The sequence below is a fragment of the Carex rostrata genome, chromosome 4, assembly GCF_964058835.1.
Source record: "Carex rostrata chromosome 4, lpCarRost1.2, whole genome shotgun sequence".
In the NCBI taxonomy this organism is placed as follows: domain Eukaryota; kingdom Viridiplantae; phylum Streptophyta; class Magnoliopsida; order Poales; family Cyperaceae; genus Carex; species Carex rostrata.
Window position 1 is genome coordinate 4758637 of NC_135921.1, and position 18230 is coordinate 4776866.

Below are 18230 nucleotides of genomic sequence, written 5' to 3' on the forward strand. Positions count from 1 at the left end.
GATGTTAATGTGGATTTCCATCTAAATTTTTTATGATTGATAGAGTTAAATATTATTGGACATAACAAAAAAATTTAAATCTCAATACAGTACATTTGAAAATTTTAGAAGTCATTTATATAATTTGCTCTTAACTAATAACATAAAGTACTCAAATCTAACTTCACCGAACCAGTCTTCGAAACCGGGCCTCCAACAAAAGAATTATACTACAACTACATTTATGAATTTATGGGCCTTGCTAACAGGCCTACTCAGAACACATTTATTATTTGTAGCAAAGACCAAAAAGTAAGGCCCAAGTTATGTTTTTAGTCTCTTTGACCTTCTACTGCGTGAGTGCGTATCCTCTGAGATATCTCAACTTTTGCGTGACCTACGTGTCCGGTTCCTATTCGGGGGTGATGTAGGGGGTCAGAATTATGTGTGTTTTGTGATTCGCGCAAACGTATTTAAACGGTTGGGATTTTCCATAAAGTCACGCAAAGTTTGAGATATCTCAGAGGATACGAATTCCTCCACGCAGGCCACAGCTGATTAACTAATAATGTCCAAATTGAAGATTTACTGTGGCCTATATTTCCCATAACATTCCGGAAGCAAGCTGCTTAATGTAGTATTTAACTTGTTTCAGGAATCGATATAATAGTTTATCCATAGAGAACCTCGAGTACAAGACATTGATTGTTACCCCTAAAGTAACTTAAAATTTGAGTTTTAGATCCCGACCGTTAGATCTGCTCAAACACGGATATTAAAGGACCTGTGTTTGATATCAAAATTTCCACCCAGGATCGGATTGGCCGCGATTGTGATCGGACGGTCATAATTTAATTATAAATTTTGTGTTACTTCAGGTGATCTAGACTGTTCTCAACTTGGATCTTGTCGGAGATGGAGAGATACCTTTCTGACTAAACAGAACACCACGCTGACGGAAAGAGAGAGCAAACAAAAATCAAAGCAGTCGACCAAATTCTCTCCACTTCTTCCAACGACTCTCCAGCTCAACCACCATCGACGACTGATTTGCTCTTCTCTTTTCTTCTCCGTTTAAGCACAACTGGAGAAGACTCGATCGCCTGATCTCACGTGTCTGGATCTCTCTGATGAAGAGTTCTTCGTGGCCTCAGGCGAACCAGCGGAGGAAGAAGTGGAGCTTCCTCCTCCCTCTTGCTGTGGCCATGGTGTTCTGCGCTGAGATCCTCTTTATGAACCGCCTCGACATGGCTAAGAACGCTGATGTGGTAGAGAATTGGACAACCTCGTTCTTCCGGTCCAGCTCCGTCGACGGAGGCATCGCGGTAGATGTCGCCAGCGATTTCGTCGGAGGTGATAGTAGCGGTGAAGTGGATGTGAGGGCTTGCGAAAAGTGGTTGGAGAGAGAGGATGCAGTGCCATATGCCAGAGATTTTGACAAAGAGCCGGTTTTGGTCACCGGCAAGCAAAAGGTTTTTTCTTTGCTACTTTTGTTGGAATTAGGTTCTGAAGGGTTTGAATTTGGTACAATGATTGGCTTTGTTTACATTTGTTAAGAGTGAATTTTGGGTCTAACGTTGGTTACTTAGTACAATGGCACATTTGTTGTTGGACATTTATTGAGTAGTTGTCTCATTGCTTTACTTCAAAACAGCCTTGATTTATGCAAATTAGATCAAAACAAAAAGACAAAATATGGGTATGGACTAATCGGGGATACTCAAATTGGATATAGTTACACTTATAGAAATCACTGATTGTAAATGGCCAATATATGGTAAAGTAGGTAAATGAACATAATCTTTTTCTTTTGGTTTAGGATTTTAGCAGTTGCTCAGTACCATGTGAATTTGGGTACTCGGCTAATAGGAAAGCTGATGCTACTTTTGGGTATGGTCAAGATGGGTCAACACCGAGCATTTTGCGGTCGATGGAGTCATCACATTATTACTCTGAAAATAATCCTGACGTAGCCCGACGGTGGGTAAGCACAGCCTTTATCTTTTATTTTTGTATGTACAAATATGGCTTTGAAAGCTGCAATGTATCTAGCAATTTTGAAAAAGTTAAGTAAAGAGGCAAGTCAATATTTGCTAAGAACATGTATAATGATTTCTGGTGCTTGCCCACAACAGTCAACACTAAGAAAAGGACACCTAACTTTGGGATCTACGAAAATTTAAAGCACAATTTATTTGCCCTCGGTTGAACAATTCTAACTAATCTTTGACAGGCTGAGGCCAATGAGAGGATAAGTAAAGATATTTGTTTTATTGAAATTAAGTTCTTGTCTTGTATTATAGTTCCTTTCCTTTTGGTCCTTCCTGGTCCCAGTTGAATGCAATTATTTGCTAAATAATAATTTAAATCAACTAAAATTAGCTTAAAGACTGTGAAATGGTTGAATTTGTCCAGTTAGAAGAATTCTGAACATATGATAATGGCTTCTAAACAGCATTGAAAGGATGTTGATTGGGCAAATATTGGAATTTTTTATTAAATTGAAAATGGGTGCATTACAAGTACCTAATTTCCTGAATTTTTTTTTTTTTTTTTTGTTGCATAGAAGGATAAATCATGAGTGTACATTGCAAACGAGTTATGACATTATTGAATTAATAATTGACATTTACCGAACTTAATAAAGAGGTAATCTGCAAACAAAAGTTGAACTAAATTTAATCAATAGAATTTCAAATTTTGACTTTGGTTTTAACTTTTATTTGCTAATTAGCCAAAATTTTGTTGTATGCTTTGCGATGATGAGAAATTTTAATTGTTACTTGCAAATCCAGTCTAATTTGAAGGAACTTTAAAAACATGTATATTTTTTTTATTTTGACAGCAAAGGATTTGGTGTGGTAATGACAACAAGCCTATCATCTGATGTGCCGGTAGGATACTTCTCATGGGCTGAGTATGACATCATGGCACCAATTCAACCGAAAACTGAAAAGGCCCTAGCAGCAGCCTTTATCTCAAACTGTGGGGCTCGCAATTTCAGATTGCAAAGCCTCGAGAAGCTTGAACAATCTGGAATCAGCATTGACTCCTATGGTGGCTGTCACAATAATCGTAACGGAAACGGTATGGGCATTTCACTTTTTAATCATATGATGCATCTAAAATTCTTCAAGTCTAGATATTCCAATTTCGGCACTTGGTCTAAAAAAACATCGATGTTTTGTCTTATTAGAGGATCTTTTAGTTTGGAAAAATCTTATTGGTGGTTATTGTTTTTCATTTTACAATTGAAATTTTTTATTTGAGAAGCCCAAAGAACAAAACTGAACTAAACCCTAAACCTCATATTGTCTCTCTTTGGAGAGATGCAGGTTCAATTCTTGAGAATAGCATCTAAAAGATGCTGGGGTTGTACCGGGGCCCTTTAATTGAAAATAAAAATGCTCTTCTTGGTACTGATCCGTTCAAATTGCAATGGACTAGATTGTATGGCACGATAATTCTAGAATTTAATATGTTAGTTCAGTTTTTGTTAGGTGGGTGGCACCGTTACTTTTCTTCCATACTTTGGGTGCAATAAATAAACACCTGGTACTTTTTTCTTCGAATGTGTAGTTGACAAGGTGGAGACGTTGAAGCGTTACAAGTTCAGCCTGGCATTTGAAAATTCTAATGAAGAGGACTATGTTACAGAAAAGTTCTTTCAGTCTCTAGTAGCAGGTACAATTTTGGAAAACAATTATTAGAAGTAATCAGAGGCACCCACCTCATTTACTCCCCTGAACAAATAATTTAAAACACATTTGAAATGAATAAATTAAAAGAGTTGGACATTGTTGTCATACATTCATATGCTTCTGAAGCCGTACTAAATCCATTAGGGGAAAAGACACTAATAAATCTATCTTATAATATGACTAACATGTAACGTGTTTACTGCACTAGTAGTACGTGATTTTAATTTATTATGCATGCACATTTTTTAGCTACCCATTTTTTTCTCAAGGCATTGTGGTGAATTCATGAGATTTTCAGGAACTATTCCTGTGGTGGTCGGTGCGCCAAATATACTAGAGTTTTCACCTTATCCTGGCTCAGTGTTACATATCAAAGAACTAACTGATGTTGAATCGGTTGCCGCAACCATGAAACATCTAGCCTCAAATCCAGATGCTTTTAACCAAACTCTCAGGTTGAGTGATATTTTTTTTATTTAATAATATATTTTACCATAATCACCCTTGAATATTTGAAAGTATAAATGTATAATATCATTTGAGTAAAGAAGGATAAGTTAAAGCATACAACGAGATAGTGTGATTAAAGAATATTTTAGAACAGAAGACATGTCATTGTTTACATCTATAAAACTCACACCTTAGTTGTTCGTCTCCTGGAAATGTGTTTTGAGATGATGTACCCCTATAAAGAAATGACAATTTTAGATCTTTCCATGTGGAACTTCAAAATGTTGATTATAATTGCTGCTAAAATAAGAAACTTCATGTCTACATAAAAACCATACGAGATAGTTTTTAGCCCAACAGAAATTAGACACCACCGCAATGACCCCATTATGGTCTCTATATGTCTCTAAGAAAATATGGAGGAAGGAGATATGGTTTTGTTACTTTCCGGTACAGTTTATGCTTGAAGGAGCAGAGTTGATAATTTTTTTTTTGAGGATGTGGGTTGATTTTGGTTTTGCATTGTTCTGCGTGATACTTTTAGTTGAATTAGCTCAAAGCCAAAATGCGAACAAAAATAAAAGGAAAATAAAGATAATACTATAAATTCTAGGATTTTAAATGATTTTTACTAATTTATTACCACACAAGAAGGATAAGCTTGTGATACTAAATCGATGAACAAACTATTAGATGCGAGACTTTTTTCTTCTTTCTGTAGGTGGAAGTATGAGGGCCCATCAGATTCATTCAAAGCATTGGTCGACATGGCAGCAGTTCATTCTTCATGTCGGCTATGCATTTTCGTAGCAACAAATATTCTCAAAAAGGAGGAAGCAAATGAAAAATTCCAAAAACGCCCTTGCAGTTGCACAAGCAACCATGAAACTACATACCATTTGTTTGTCAGAGAGAGAGGCCGCTTGAAGACTGAAAGCATTTTCCTCAGGTACTGTGAAATCTCTCTCTCTCTCTCTCTTATTCCTTCAGCCATATTTCAGTATTCTTTACTTGTCTTGCTTGACCCATGTTCTCTGAATGAGTTTGTGATTTGTTTTCCCGTATTTCATCCAATTTTGAGATTAAAACATCAATATATATATATATATATATTTTTTTTTTTTTTTTTTTTTATTTGATTATATCATGCAGATCTGGAAGTTTAACAATGAAGGCCCTTGAATTGGCGGTTCTTGAAAAATTCAAATCTCTGAACCATGTACCAGTATGGAAGAATGAAAGGCCACCGAGTTTAAGAGGTGGCGATGAGTTGAAAGTGTACAAAATTTACCCTGTTGGTCTTACAGAAAGACAAGCACTCTATAATTTCAGGTTCAAGGATGACTTGGAGCTTGAAAAATACATCAAGGAAAACCCATGTGCAAAATTGGAGGTTATTTTTGTGTAACTATAGGATACTTCTTTATTTTATTTTTCTTTTTGTATGATTTTTTTGCTACCACTTCAATTTACTAGGAAGTTATCTGAATTATGTAATTATTTGAAAATAAATCTTAACATTTTTACACGAGAGATTCTGCTTTTGATAGTCCGAGAAAGATTCTGTAATATGAGTGCTAAACCTTGTAAGGTTTTAATTTGAGAATATAGCAGGTCATAGCTTAAAATTTTGGATCTGGCTTAAAAGTACAAATTAAAAATTAGTAGACATGAAATCTCTAGCTTTGGAATGTAACTTAATGTAATTTCTTTTAATTTTATTGGGTTGTCTAGATGATTATGTTTTGCAATCACATAGCCATAAAATATGCTAGTCCAATCAGGCGGGCATATTATACACAAGATTATTTAAAATTTGTAGAACTTACATAAGCGTTATTAGTTTTGGGCTGTTAAAACAAGTACTAGAAGAATATTACTTTTGTTTTATTCTTTCAAATTTGTAATAAATCGTGATTTATCTAGTTGCAATGATGTAAATCTTGAGAAAGGATATCTCATTTTCAACAGGAATTGGACGAGAAGCTTAGTCTAAAAAAATAACTCGCTAAATAGGATTTCAAATTTATTGTGGTACTCTTGCCTAAGTATAACAATTTTTATTGATCTAGAAATTAAGATCATAGACTCATTGTTTGGTGTATGTTTTGGTTGATTACAAAAAATAATATTGACAATTTTTATTTTCTTTAGTTAGATAAATACAAACTCGTTATGTTAATTTAATATAATATATCCAAGTTGTTGACAGCATGAACTGATGAAATGCCCCTCAAACCACAACTAAAATAAAGTTGAAAGAATTTGCACTAAATTGAACCTGTAAAATAATTTCAAATTATTATAGATGGTATAACAGTTGATTCTCATCGTGCATATACGGATATGAATCTACTGTTATTCCAAAGGGATCACATGACTGTTATTTATATCACAACCGTTCAATATTTTTCATGTGCGAATCTCAAGGTAAGAAGTTTTTTGTGGCCGAATCTCGATAAAGGTCAACAGTTGGGATCGAAATAACAGAGTCCTGGATCCCTTTGGAATAACAGCAGATTTATTTCTGCATATACAATGTCCCAATTGAATATATTAATCATTTAAAATGAAATAACCCAAAATCTGCTCCCACAATCTAAACCTAAAATTTGAAATGAAATAACCTAAAATCGCTTCTGCGGGCTACAATTAAAGTGTTTGAAATTTGGCCCAAATAAGTGATATATCCCAACAAAGAGCATTTAAAGGAAGAGTAAAAAGAACAATTAGGTATGGATAAAGAGTCAAAAACTAAAAAAATAATCTCACAAAAAGAAAATAATCTGATAAGATTGAGGAGTAATAATTTAATTCTCATTTAAACCATCAAATGTATTAAATATTTAGATTAATTTAAATGACATAATTTTTATTTTAAATCAGATTATTTTAAATTAATCTAAATATTTTTAAACCATGGTTTATTTTGAATCAGTAATATTTAGATTGAGGACTGAAATTATGTCATTTAAATTAATCTAAATATTTAATAGATTTGATGGTTTAAATGAGAATTAAATTATTACTCCTCAATCTTATCAGATTATTTTTCTTTTTGTGAGATTATTTTTTTAGTTTTTGACTCTTTATCCATCAATAAATCTAAATAATCTGATTTAAAATAAAAATATTTAAATTAATTTAAATCAGATTATCATCAATAAATTTTTTTTTAATCTTTTTTATTAAATTTCAGTCCCCTTAATTTTACATTTCATTAAATAATAATTTAAATCCACCCAACCTATACATACCTAATTTATATTTAGTAACTTACTCCACCAATTAAACTTTTATTTTTGTAACTGAAGTCTTTGTAACTGAAAACTCCACCTAACATATATATCACAAAGCACCAATAAGATCAAATGTTATCACTTTTTCTATATAAGCTCTACCTTCTCTTTGATCATTAATTCATTACTACCATTCTCATTCGTACAGTCTTCTACTCATGGCAACAAAACCCATACTTACAGCCATGGCACCTTATTGCCTCCTCTTTCTTTTAACAGTGAGTCTATTATAATTGATGTTTTTCTTTTTTCTTTTTGGCAAGTGCATCAAATTTATTTTCTATTTACATATTTAGAACATGCAATAGTGATTACTCTTTTAGTTTTCTTCTTATTTTTCACACACCATTTTCCCTAGTTTTCAAGAATACAAGTAATCACATTTATTAAGTTGTATGTATATACCAGTATGAGATCTTGCACTAAAATTATATTTAAAAAGAAATATAACAATTGTCCTTTGTAATAATTGATCATAATTATTTCATAAGATTTGTCATTTATTTGTTGACAATATATACTATGTTTTTTCACAGCTTTGTTATATACTAATTAATGTAAAAAAATTTCTCGCACCATATATGTGCGTACCCTGTAGATGTACCTATTTACGGATGTCAAAGCTGATGAAGCGAGCAATGTTCTTTCACCAATGGATGCTTACTGGTACTCCAACCTACCCAACACCTCTATGCCAGAAATCATTCGCAACCTAATTCATCCGGGTTCTGTTCTTCTCTTTTCTTTCGCATATATAAATTACGGGAAATTTGTACACAAATCCTAACTATGGTCTTTCGGCATAATAAAATCGAGTTTAGTTAGATGACACTTTAAGTAAATCATTAAACCACAATAATTTTTTGCATTACCTACAAACAATTGCAGTTATATACACAGAGGGAGAGAATTTTTCCAAATCACATGTAACAAAGTCTGGACAGTTTTATATGCTACATATATATAGTATATTAATCTACCAATGAATGCCTCTTTTAAATAATATGATTAAAAAATGAGTTCACTAGCTTTTTATATATCACAAATTTACTAAGAGAGAACCTAGCAATGTATCAGTATTATCATATATATTATTGGTGTATTAGCATTTTCTCACTTTTCATTAATTCCTGGACCAAACAGGGCAAGAAGAGAAATTTGTTTGGGAGAAATACCTAGTAGTATGGAGCCAAGAAAGGCTGTCTACTGATGTGCTTAGTATCTTCTTCCAGCCAAAGGATATATACCCAGGAGCCAAGATTAAAAAAGCAATTAGCCTTGACCGAACCGTCATTGGTAATGCTTTTATCCCTCGTACGGAAGCCGAAGCAATACCGTTTTCTTCCAAGAATCTCTCTCAAATCCTGAATCATTATTCTATCAACCCGGGCTCTAAAGAAGCAAAGCAAATAGAGGAAAGCCTATCTGATTGCGAGTCTCCAGTTTCCAAAGGCGCAAAAAAGTTTTGCGCCACATCTCTTGAATCTATGATTGACAATGTCATCTCTGAACTTGGCACCCGAAACCTACGAGTTATGTCAACAATACAACTTGTCAATAGAGGAGCTAAAAGAGAAAAAATATTCTACAAAGTCGCTTCCCCAGTAAAAGAATTACCTCAAGAGAAACTTGTGTTGTGTCACCCGTTTCCGTCGCCTCAAGCCGTATTCTATTGCCACACCACACCTACATTCAAAGGATATGCAATTCCCTTAGAAGGTGATAATGGGGAAAAGGTGAATGCACTTGCAATTTGCCATTATGATACCAAAGACTTTAACCATGTCTTCTTTGAGATGCTCAATGTGAAGCCTGACACAAAACCAATATGTCACTTTCTCATGGAAGATCACCTCGTTTGGGCTCCGCATTCATAAATTTTTTAATTCTATCTCTTGTATTTTCTAATGGGTGCCATCCATTAATAGAATGGAATGTGCTTATTTGAAAGATGTACTGATCTTCTTGTATTCTAATGAATAAATGATGGATCATGTTTGCATTTTTCTTTCCTGATAGAAGTACAGTTGAATCTAAATTTTATCTTGTGAAGAGGAAAAGTGATTATCAAGTTAAGAACTAGCAAGCTACCTCATTAATTTTTGAATGATTTATGATGGGCTATATATATGATATAATGCAAGTTATTTCTTTTGATTCGCTCCAGTGACTTGTGATTTGTGAAGAAGAAAGTGATTATCCTTAAAATTAAACATATGCAATAATTTTCTAATTATTTGTTTAATATGTCTACAAATTAGCAAGGAACAGCATCGACATTTAAGACTTTCACTTGTTAATTACATTTGGTCGAATATATACCTAATTAAGTAGAGTTAATGAAAGAATTTAAGACTTTCATTTATTAATATTCGGTCGAAATCCAAGATGGAGCCAGACTTCAAACTATATATGAGAGGTGAAACATATATGAAATCAATTATATAAATTTATTTTACGAAAAATGATAGTCAATTTTACAGCACTATTACATTTTACTTCAAATTATATTAAAAATCACATGTTTACAATTTAAAAAAAAAAAATAGAGATCCATACTTTTGCGCTTGATTCGGCATCTAGTCGAAACTACATAATTAATTTTTAACTTGTGTCTTTCACGTGAAAAGCATTGTATTTAATTGACTGTACTGCACATTTATTTTTTCAATATTTTTTCGATTGTGTCAAACATAAAAAAATATAAATATAATTATATATATCCAAATTAATTAGCAGCAATCGGTTAAATGCACTGTCAAGTCACTACTAAAGAAAAAAGATAAAGAAGGATTCGCACTGCATTGAATGATTAATTAAAACCATTAATAATATTTTATTAGTTTTTATAGATCGTCAAAAAGCAAAAGCACAAAACATTAGATGACATGATCAAATTAAATCCATAAATTAAATAAAATTAAATAAAATTTGGAAATGAAGTTTTGATGGACAAATAAATACTTTTATTAAGAAAATAAAAGGAGTAAATACATACCAAACAAATTATAGGTGACCCCAATTAATTAAGCAACAAAAAAAAAATATATATATATATATATAGAGTTAGGCTGGGGTGCTATGGATAGCATAGTGGCCTCTATGCTATGGCTCAATATTCGAGTTTTCAAAATCCAAACGGTCGATCCGAACCGTTCATCTTATTCTCCATATTAATATCTGCTTGGAGATCAAATTTTACATTTTTCTGAATTTTTTTACTATTTATTAAGTATTTTACAAAATTGTTGATCCAACGGTGGCTGCACAAAACAGTAAAACCGTTGGATTAGCGATTTTCAAAGTGGCTTAATAAATAGTAAAAAAATTCAGAAAATTATAAAATTTGGTCTCCAAGCAGATATTAATATGGAGAATAAGATGAACGGTTCGGATCGACCGTTTGGATTTTGAAAACTCGAATATTGAGCCGTAGCATAGAGGCCACTATGCTATCCATAGCACCCAGCCTAACTCTACATATATATATATATATATATATATATATATATATATATAGAGGTAGGCTAATATACAATCGATTGTTTCTGAGGTCCCGTACAACCAAGTCATTTTCCAATTTTCAAAGTCTAAATGATCAATCCAAACCGTTCATCTTGTTCTCCATATTAATATGTGCTTGGAGACCAAATTTTACATTTTTCTTAATTTTTTTACTATTTATTAAGCCACTGTGAAAATCGCTGATCCAACGGTGGCTTCTGATTTTACTGTTTTGTTAAGCCACCGTTGGATCAGCGGTTTTCAAAGTGGCTTAATAAATAGTAAAAAAATTCAGAAAAATGTAAAATTTGGTCTCCAAGCACATATTAATATGGAGAACAAGATGAACGGTTTGGATCGATCATTTGGAAGTCCAAACAATAAAAATATATAATGACCGATTCAATGATATTTTTCAATATTTTAATGCAAACATTAAAAAGCATTTTTGACCAAAAAGACAAGCTCAATTTATTAATTTCTCAGTCATTGTGAAAATTTAAGTAAGGATTTTGACCAAAAAGAATAATAAAATTTTCAATGTATTATTCCTCTAGTGTTATTTGGTTAGTATGATCTTGTCGTTCTATATATGTTCGGAACACGTGTTGTACCAGTACCATGCTAATACATTAAAATATTTTTATTGTGTCGTGTTATATCTTACAGCACTAAAAATAAATACAACACATTTGATGGTATAACACAGCTAGATAAAGTGTGTTTCAATGTGCTATGCCGATTTTTTTTTTTTTTTTTTTTTAAGATTTTGATAAGGTGTGGCCATGACTTTGCAGACACAGTGAAGATTTAAAAAAAATATATAAATGTTCAAAAATTTTGAAAAAATATTCAAAAAATTGGAAATAATTTTAGTTTCAAAATATTGGTCAGTATATTTATGTATGTAAGTTGTAATTATTTTAACAAAAAACGTCTTATTGTGTCGTATTTTTAGCCGAGTGTACCGACATTTGTACAGAACACACTGTGTTTTTTTGTAATACACTAAGTCTTATGAATAAAATAAAAATAATGGGTACATGGGGATATACACTCTGATTTAAGATCGTTCTAAACAAATAATAAATGTTTTAATTCTCTTTTTTTTTTTTAAAACCGGATAGTAGCTATCAGGATAATATACAACTTAGTACAATTTACATTAATTACCATATAATTAAAGATATAATTAAAGGATGAAGATTTTAACAACTCAGTTTTTAATTGCCGCAGAGCTGAGGTGAGTAAAAAAAAAAATTGGACTATATTGTCGTTTGTTCATAGAAAAAAATCGTTGTATGAATATATTCTAAATCTTTTAATTAGAAAATTATCTTGTGTACTTGGCAGTAGGGGTGGCAACGAATCGAACTTATCCTAGGTTTGAGTTTGGTTTGAATTAATTTCGAACCGAACCTGGTTTGATTCGTTTCGAACCGAACCCATTTCGAATCGAATTAATTGCGAACTACACATTTTTCGAATCGAACCCGAATCGAATCACGAACTAAATTATTTTTTAGCAGCCCTAGTTATACCGGTAGTTTATACATTAATTTTTTCTCGCGGGACAAAATTCACATAGCTTCTTTTTACCGGTATGAACTATGAAATTAGTGTTTTTAAGTTGAAAAATTGTTCATGAAAAAATACACCAGAGACGGCTTTCTTGGTATGAACTATGAGAGACGACCGAAGAGAGACGAGAGACAGTCATCTAGGCCGGAGAGAGGAGTGATAGCCGGAGAGACAACCAGTCGCCGAGAGCGTCGGCTAGATTTTAGAGCTAGAGGGAGAGTGAGTTAGGGAGAGGTGGAGAGAAAACTAGGTTATTGAGATTTGAGAGCGAGGGAGTGTCGGCTAAGTTAAATTATGACTCTCTATCTTGGATTTTAATTTCATCAGGTAAATGGACGGCCGATGTTATTATGAGATTCAAACCATAAAAGTAACCGAACCCATTTCGATCGAACAAGACTAGGTTTGAGTTTGATTTGAATTAATTTCGAACCGAACCTGATTTGGTTCGTTTCAATTCGAATCCATTTCGAACCGAATTAAACTCGAATCAAACCCAAATCAAACCCAAATCAAACCCGAATCGAATCACGAACTACAAATTTTTTTGCCAGCCCTACTTGGCAGTCACTGCCAATTTTTTTTCATAAAAAAAAAGGTTATCTTGTGAAAGATGTAAAATATATAGAATAAATACATACAGCGGTTTCCTCTTTGGACTTTGAATTGGGAGCTCTGCGGCAATTAAAAAATGAGCCGTTAAAATTAGCACCTCAATTAAACGTCTTGAAAAGAATCCGGATCCGCTCAAGCAACTCAATTATTTTACTTAGATCCGAACCGTTCGATCAGAATCCGGGTCACTATAGTCCTTTAATAGTTGTGCAAAAGCAGATCGGACGGTCCGGATCTAACTGAAAAATTTAAGTTGAACGCAAAAGCGATATAACAATCCGTCTCAGTTCCCTCTCTCGCTTTCTCTTTCTCATTCTTGAATCAAGACAGAAAAATCTCTCTTTCTCCTTCTCTTTTCTCCGTTTCCTCTCTTTTGCTCAATTTCAAAATTCCTTACGCTGATGGCTAGTTCCGATTCCTTAGTAATTTACATCAGATCATCGCGTGACTTCAATTTCGCCGTGCTCGCCTCCTCCGATGATGACATTTCTTCACTAAAGAGTATACCTTTTTCGTGCATTAATGTTCTTTTTTGTTTAACGATTAATTTATTAAGGTCATGTTCATCTGGTGGAGGATCGTGCCGTTAATGGAAAGTACTAGATGAAGCAATTGTTGATACCCTCATTAAACAAAATAAATTAGTAACATTTCTTTCTCCTTTGCTGTTTTAGAGAACTGTTGACATAGGTCGTTACCAGTAATTTTCTTTTTGAAATTGTTGTCTTGAGCAGAGAAGGCAGAGGCACAGCATCTAGCTCTATTCCCGCAGAATGGAAAAATTGTTGCACAGGCTATTAAGGTATTTTGTTCTATCTATCTTCTCCAGTTATTAACTAATTACAATAATTTGCATTTGGATTCTTGATTTCAAAAGAAGAAATTAATTCACAAATTAAGACGGTCATTGCAGATAATGCAAGAAGGAGAAGTATATTCTCTCCCGGATAATATCCCTGTGCGTTGTTTGTTTGATGTTGATGGGGATGATAAGGGGATCCGCTTGTTGTTCATGGATGAAGTGGTGGTCCCCCCTGACTCGGCTCGAACTCATATACCTGTATTAGACCTGTGTCAGAACGGTACGCATGGGACCAAGAATTTTTCTTTATTAGTATAATCAAGGTATGTTGTCTTATATGGTTAAAAATAATCATACAATAAGTTAATCAATAATTCAGGTGATCCATCAAAGCAAAAGAAATCCAAAGAGGGGGAGGGGAACCCCTCTTCCTCATCTGATGATGATGAGGTCCCACCTTTCAGTGCCAGTATGGAGAAAAAGGAATCTCCAAAGACAGGAGGAGACAGATTGCAAGAGAGGAGTGGGAGTGCTGCTCCTGAGAATGAGAACGAGACCACTGGTACTCATCTAGTGATATGGAATCCAGGTAATTGCTTATCTCGGTACCTCTTGTCTCGTGTTTAATTTCTTTTATTGTGATATATCCTGATATGAAATTAATGTCATAACACAACACAGAGACTGCCAGTACAGATGAGGTAGTTCTGGATGCGGCGCCTGGAGGAAATGGATCTTATATCGATCCTGAAATTAGCATGGCTTTGGTGAAAGAAGCAAGAAAGGAGGTTGGATATAATACCGGGTCGACAACAAATGCAGGTTAGCTAAAGTCAACTGACTGGTTTTCTTTATATCTAATTATATAATTTACCACAGGCTTAAGTTGCAAATATGTCATATCTGAATTGTACAAGTACTTAAATACTCCTAAATAAAGGATAGATTCATTTTATTCTCATGATAGGTAGGGCCTTTGTTAGATCAACATTTGGTAGTATATATGTGTATTTTTGTAATTACTAGACTAACCATGCATAAAACTTGATAAGTTTCAGGTGAAAAATCTTCACTTGCACCGAGCGGCAGTGATCTCAGGGATAATGGCACGGTCACTCCAGACAATCAAATTAAAAATAATGACCACATATCAGCACCTGAGTCCTCCATAGCTGCATCTGTTAAAAAGAAAAGGCGCACAAGGGAAAGGGAAAATGTCCGGTCTTCACCTACTATTAGAGAAAGAGAGAATGAAAGTGAAATTAGGGAAGAAGATGCATCAAAAAAGAAGAAGAGAAAGCAAGATGAAACCCAACAATTGGAACATACCTTATCAGAGAAGGAAAAGTTTGTGTCAAAAGATGATCTTCGGGCTGCCGTGAATGAGTTCCACAAACATAAAAAGATTGAGGTGAAGTGGACCCAAAATAACTTGAAATTTGTGGTCGTTCAGTGCAAGAACTCGAGGTGCAAATGGAGGTTGTATGCCAAGGTTCAAGGGGTCGGGCATCAATCTCGATGGGTTATTCAGAAATGTCGCACCCCGCATACATGTCAATAGATATTAATTATTAGCTAACCTATTCATATTCATACAACAACTAACTAATATTATATAGCTGGAGCATCTTCAAGTAGCAGCAGGGGTTGTTACTTTACTTTTCTGTATTGTAAGTGTTGTTTGTGGCTTTGTGCAGCATCAAAATTCCTATTTTGGGTCTGAAAATTTTAATTTTTCCCAAATAGGTAACTTTCATGAACACAAATAACTAAAAGAACCAATGCAAATCCATGCCATCCATTTGTCAGCAAACTCTTTATCAAGAGTAGTTATAATGCATGTATAATTGTGCTGTTAATTTTTTCATTTGTTTTTATGTCATGATCATTACCTTTATACGGATTTATAACTTCTTTTCTTGTATCTTTCATGATCCAAATGGAATGAATGGGGTCAATTTCATTTTTATCAGAATACTTTTCTTACGGTGTACAATTATGTTCCAGACTAATCCATACTATGTATATATAGTACAATAGCCTCACTCTTTATCTTTAATATTATACTTACATTACACGTTTAGGTTTTTAAGATTAAATGAACGTCAATTGATCCATTTAACAAATGTAAATCCGCCCCTAAGTGCAGCTTATACACATGAGAATTATATTATTTGTACTAAATTAAAATTTTATTTACTTGTAATAACTTTGATCCGAGAAGTATACACATCGGAATATTTTAGAGAGTAGGTATTACATGATCTCGATTTCACATTTTAATCAAGTTTAATTACAAGCACACAAAACAATCACACCATCAAAATTATAAAATAAATTAAAGCACATGTTTAAACTCCTTTTATATTTCACATGGCTTTTCTTTTATCAATGAAGTTTTATAAAATCATTCATGTAAAGAATTCTGAATGATAATTAATTAAAAAAAAATTTAGTTTTCAATGTATAATTTTGGTGTAATCATTTTGGTACACTTGTATTCAAGTCGTGACATCTGTCGTCCAATAATGAGCTGAAATCAACTTAATTAAAAGGACTTGAAATGTGAGTATTCGATGAATGAGTGGCGTAGGAAAGGATGGGAAGGAGAAGAGAGGGGAAGGCATCCAAACAGTAATTAATTGGATCATTTATTGGATAAAACGGGTTAAAATATTTGTTAAAATTTTGATCTTTAATGGAAAATAAGGGTTATCTATATTTAAAACAAAATTATATATTTGTCAATTCAATTTTTAAAATAACTAAATAAAATATTAAATAGATAAAAGAGGGAAGAAATAATGTCAAGTTTTGAGAAATTTGTATGAGCACACTAAAAATTCTCCCAAAAGTTAATATTACACATTTACACTATCCAAAAAGAATTAAAAGAAAAACAGAAAATATAAACAAGATAAATATTTCCAACTTTAATATTAATAATAATAATAATAATAATAATAATAATAATAATAATAATAATAATAATAATAATAATAATAATAATAATAATAATAATAATAATAATAATAATAATAAAACATCGAATGAAGAGTACATTTTTATGAAATCTCGTTTTATAAGAATTACGGAAATAAAATATTCATTCGTCGGACGGAATAAACATCTACATCCACTTTATCCAACCCATAATCAAATCTAAATAATAAAAAAAAAATCGCAATATGTCAAATTCAAGTTTCATTAATTTTTTTTTTTTTTTTTTTGGTTTCTGTTTCATTAAATTTTACATGTCAGTATCGTACGTAGATGTGTTATCGGGTCGGTTATATAGGATCCGATATTGTTATATTTGCACCCGTAGTGTTCGGGTTAGAATTTCAATACATATACTTATTAGTTTTAAATTGGGTCGGGTCTGAATCCAAATACCTATCTACCCGTAGTTATTTCGGATCTAGTATTTTAGTTCCGGGTAGATAGATACTCATAGCTTGTTTGTGGATTATCCGGTCCGGTTCAGATTTGGAGCGAGTACATGTTGCAACTCACAAGCATTTGAGAAACCCTTTACGTTTAAATATAATTATAATATCTTAAATATCCAAACATAATATATCATTATAATATAAATTAAAATTTGTTTCAAAATATTGAAGGTGAGATAATTTTAGAAAGTAAAATATTAGAAATAGTGATTCCATTATATGGTTTCAAAAATCTATGAATAGAATATTATTACCAATTTGTTTCAATCAGCGAAAAACATAATAATAAATTTTAATGATCTATGTAGAAAGACAGATATATGTAGAGTATTAATTATACCCGTTAAGGGTATACCCTACCCTACCCGCCCGTGCCTGCCGCCCGGGGTACCCGTGCCCGAGCCCGGGTATGGGTCGGGTACTCGGGTACGCGGGTACGGGCAAAAAAAGGACCGGACCGATTTTTTTGGACAAATACTCGACCATACCCTACCCGACCATACCCGTACCCGACCTTACCCGTACCCGACTTTACCCTACCCGGGTACCCGTCTACCCTTACCCGTACCCGTACCCTTATACCCGACCCAATAATTCAAACCCCAAATTCAAATTTCCCCCCCAAAATTCAATTTAATTTCTGTTTTTAAAATTCTGTTTTTTAATTTCTGTTTTTAAAATTCTGCCTTTTAATTTCTGTTTTTATTTCTGTTTTTTAATTTCTGTTTTTTAATTTCTGTTTTTAAAATTCTGTTTTTATTTCTGTTTTTTAATTTCTATTTTTTAATTTATGTGTTTTAATTTATGTTTTTTAATTTCTGTTTTTTAAATTCTGTTTTTAAAATTT

The 18230-nt window shown here is 32.9% G+C and overlaps 2 protein-coding genes and 1 long non-coding RNA gene across 3 annotated transcripts; all 3 read left to right on the forward strand.

Annotated features, from left to right (window-relative positions):
- The first annotated feature begins 895 nt into the window (after positions 1 to 895).
- On the forward strand, positions 896 to 5758 carry LOC144552801 (glycoprotein 3-alpha-L-fucosyltransferase A-like). Its single transcript, XM_078300793.1, has 7 exons — positions 896 to 1451; positions 1799 to 1959; positions 2825 to 3066; positions 3559 to 3663; positions 3979 to 4135; positions 4852 to 5079; positions 5283 to 5758. The coding sequence occupies exons 1-7, from the start codon at positions 1110 to 1112 to the stop codon at positions 5536 to 5538; spliced, it is 1491 nt and encodes a 496-aa protein (XP_078156919.1). The 5' UTR covers positions 896 to 1109; the 3' UTR covers positions 5539 to 5758.
- Positions 5759 to 8027: 2269 nt separating this feature from the next.
- LOC144552527 (BURP domain-containing protein 3-like) lies at positions 8028 to 9306 on the forward strand. Its single transcript, XM_078300492.1, has 2 exons — positions 8028 to 8154; positions 8573 to 9306. Exons 1-2 carry the CDS (start codon positions 8028 to 8030, stop codon positions 9304 to 9306), a joined length of 861 nt encoding a protein of 286 aa, XP_078156618.1.
- Positions 9307 to 13499: 4193 nt separating this feature from the next.
- On the forward strand, positions 13500 to 14132 carry LOC144552802 (uncharacterized). Its single transcript, XR_013511241.1, has 3 exons — positions 13500 to 13630; positions 13864 to 13931; positions 14043 to 14132. It is a non-coding gene; the product is annotated as an uncharacterized LOC144552802 (long non-coding RNA).
- The last annotated feature ends 4098 nt before the right edge of the window (positions 14133 to 18230 follow it).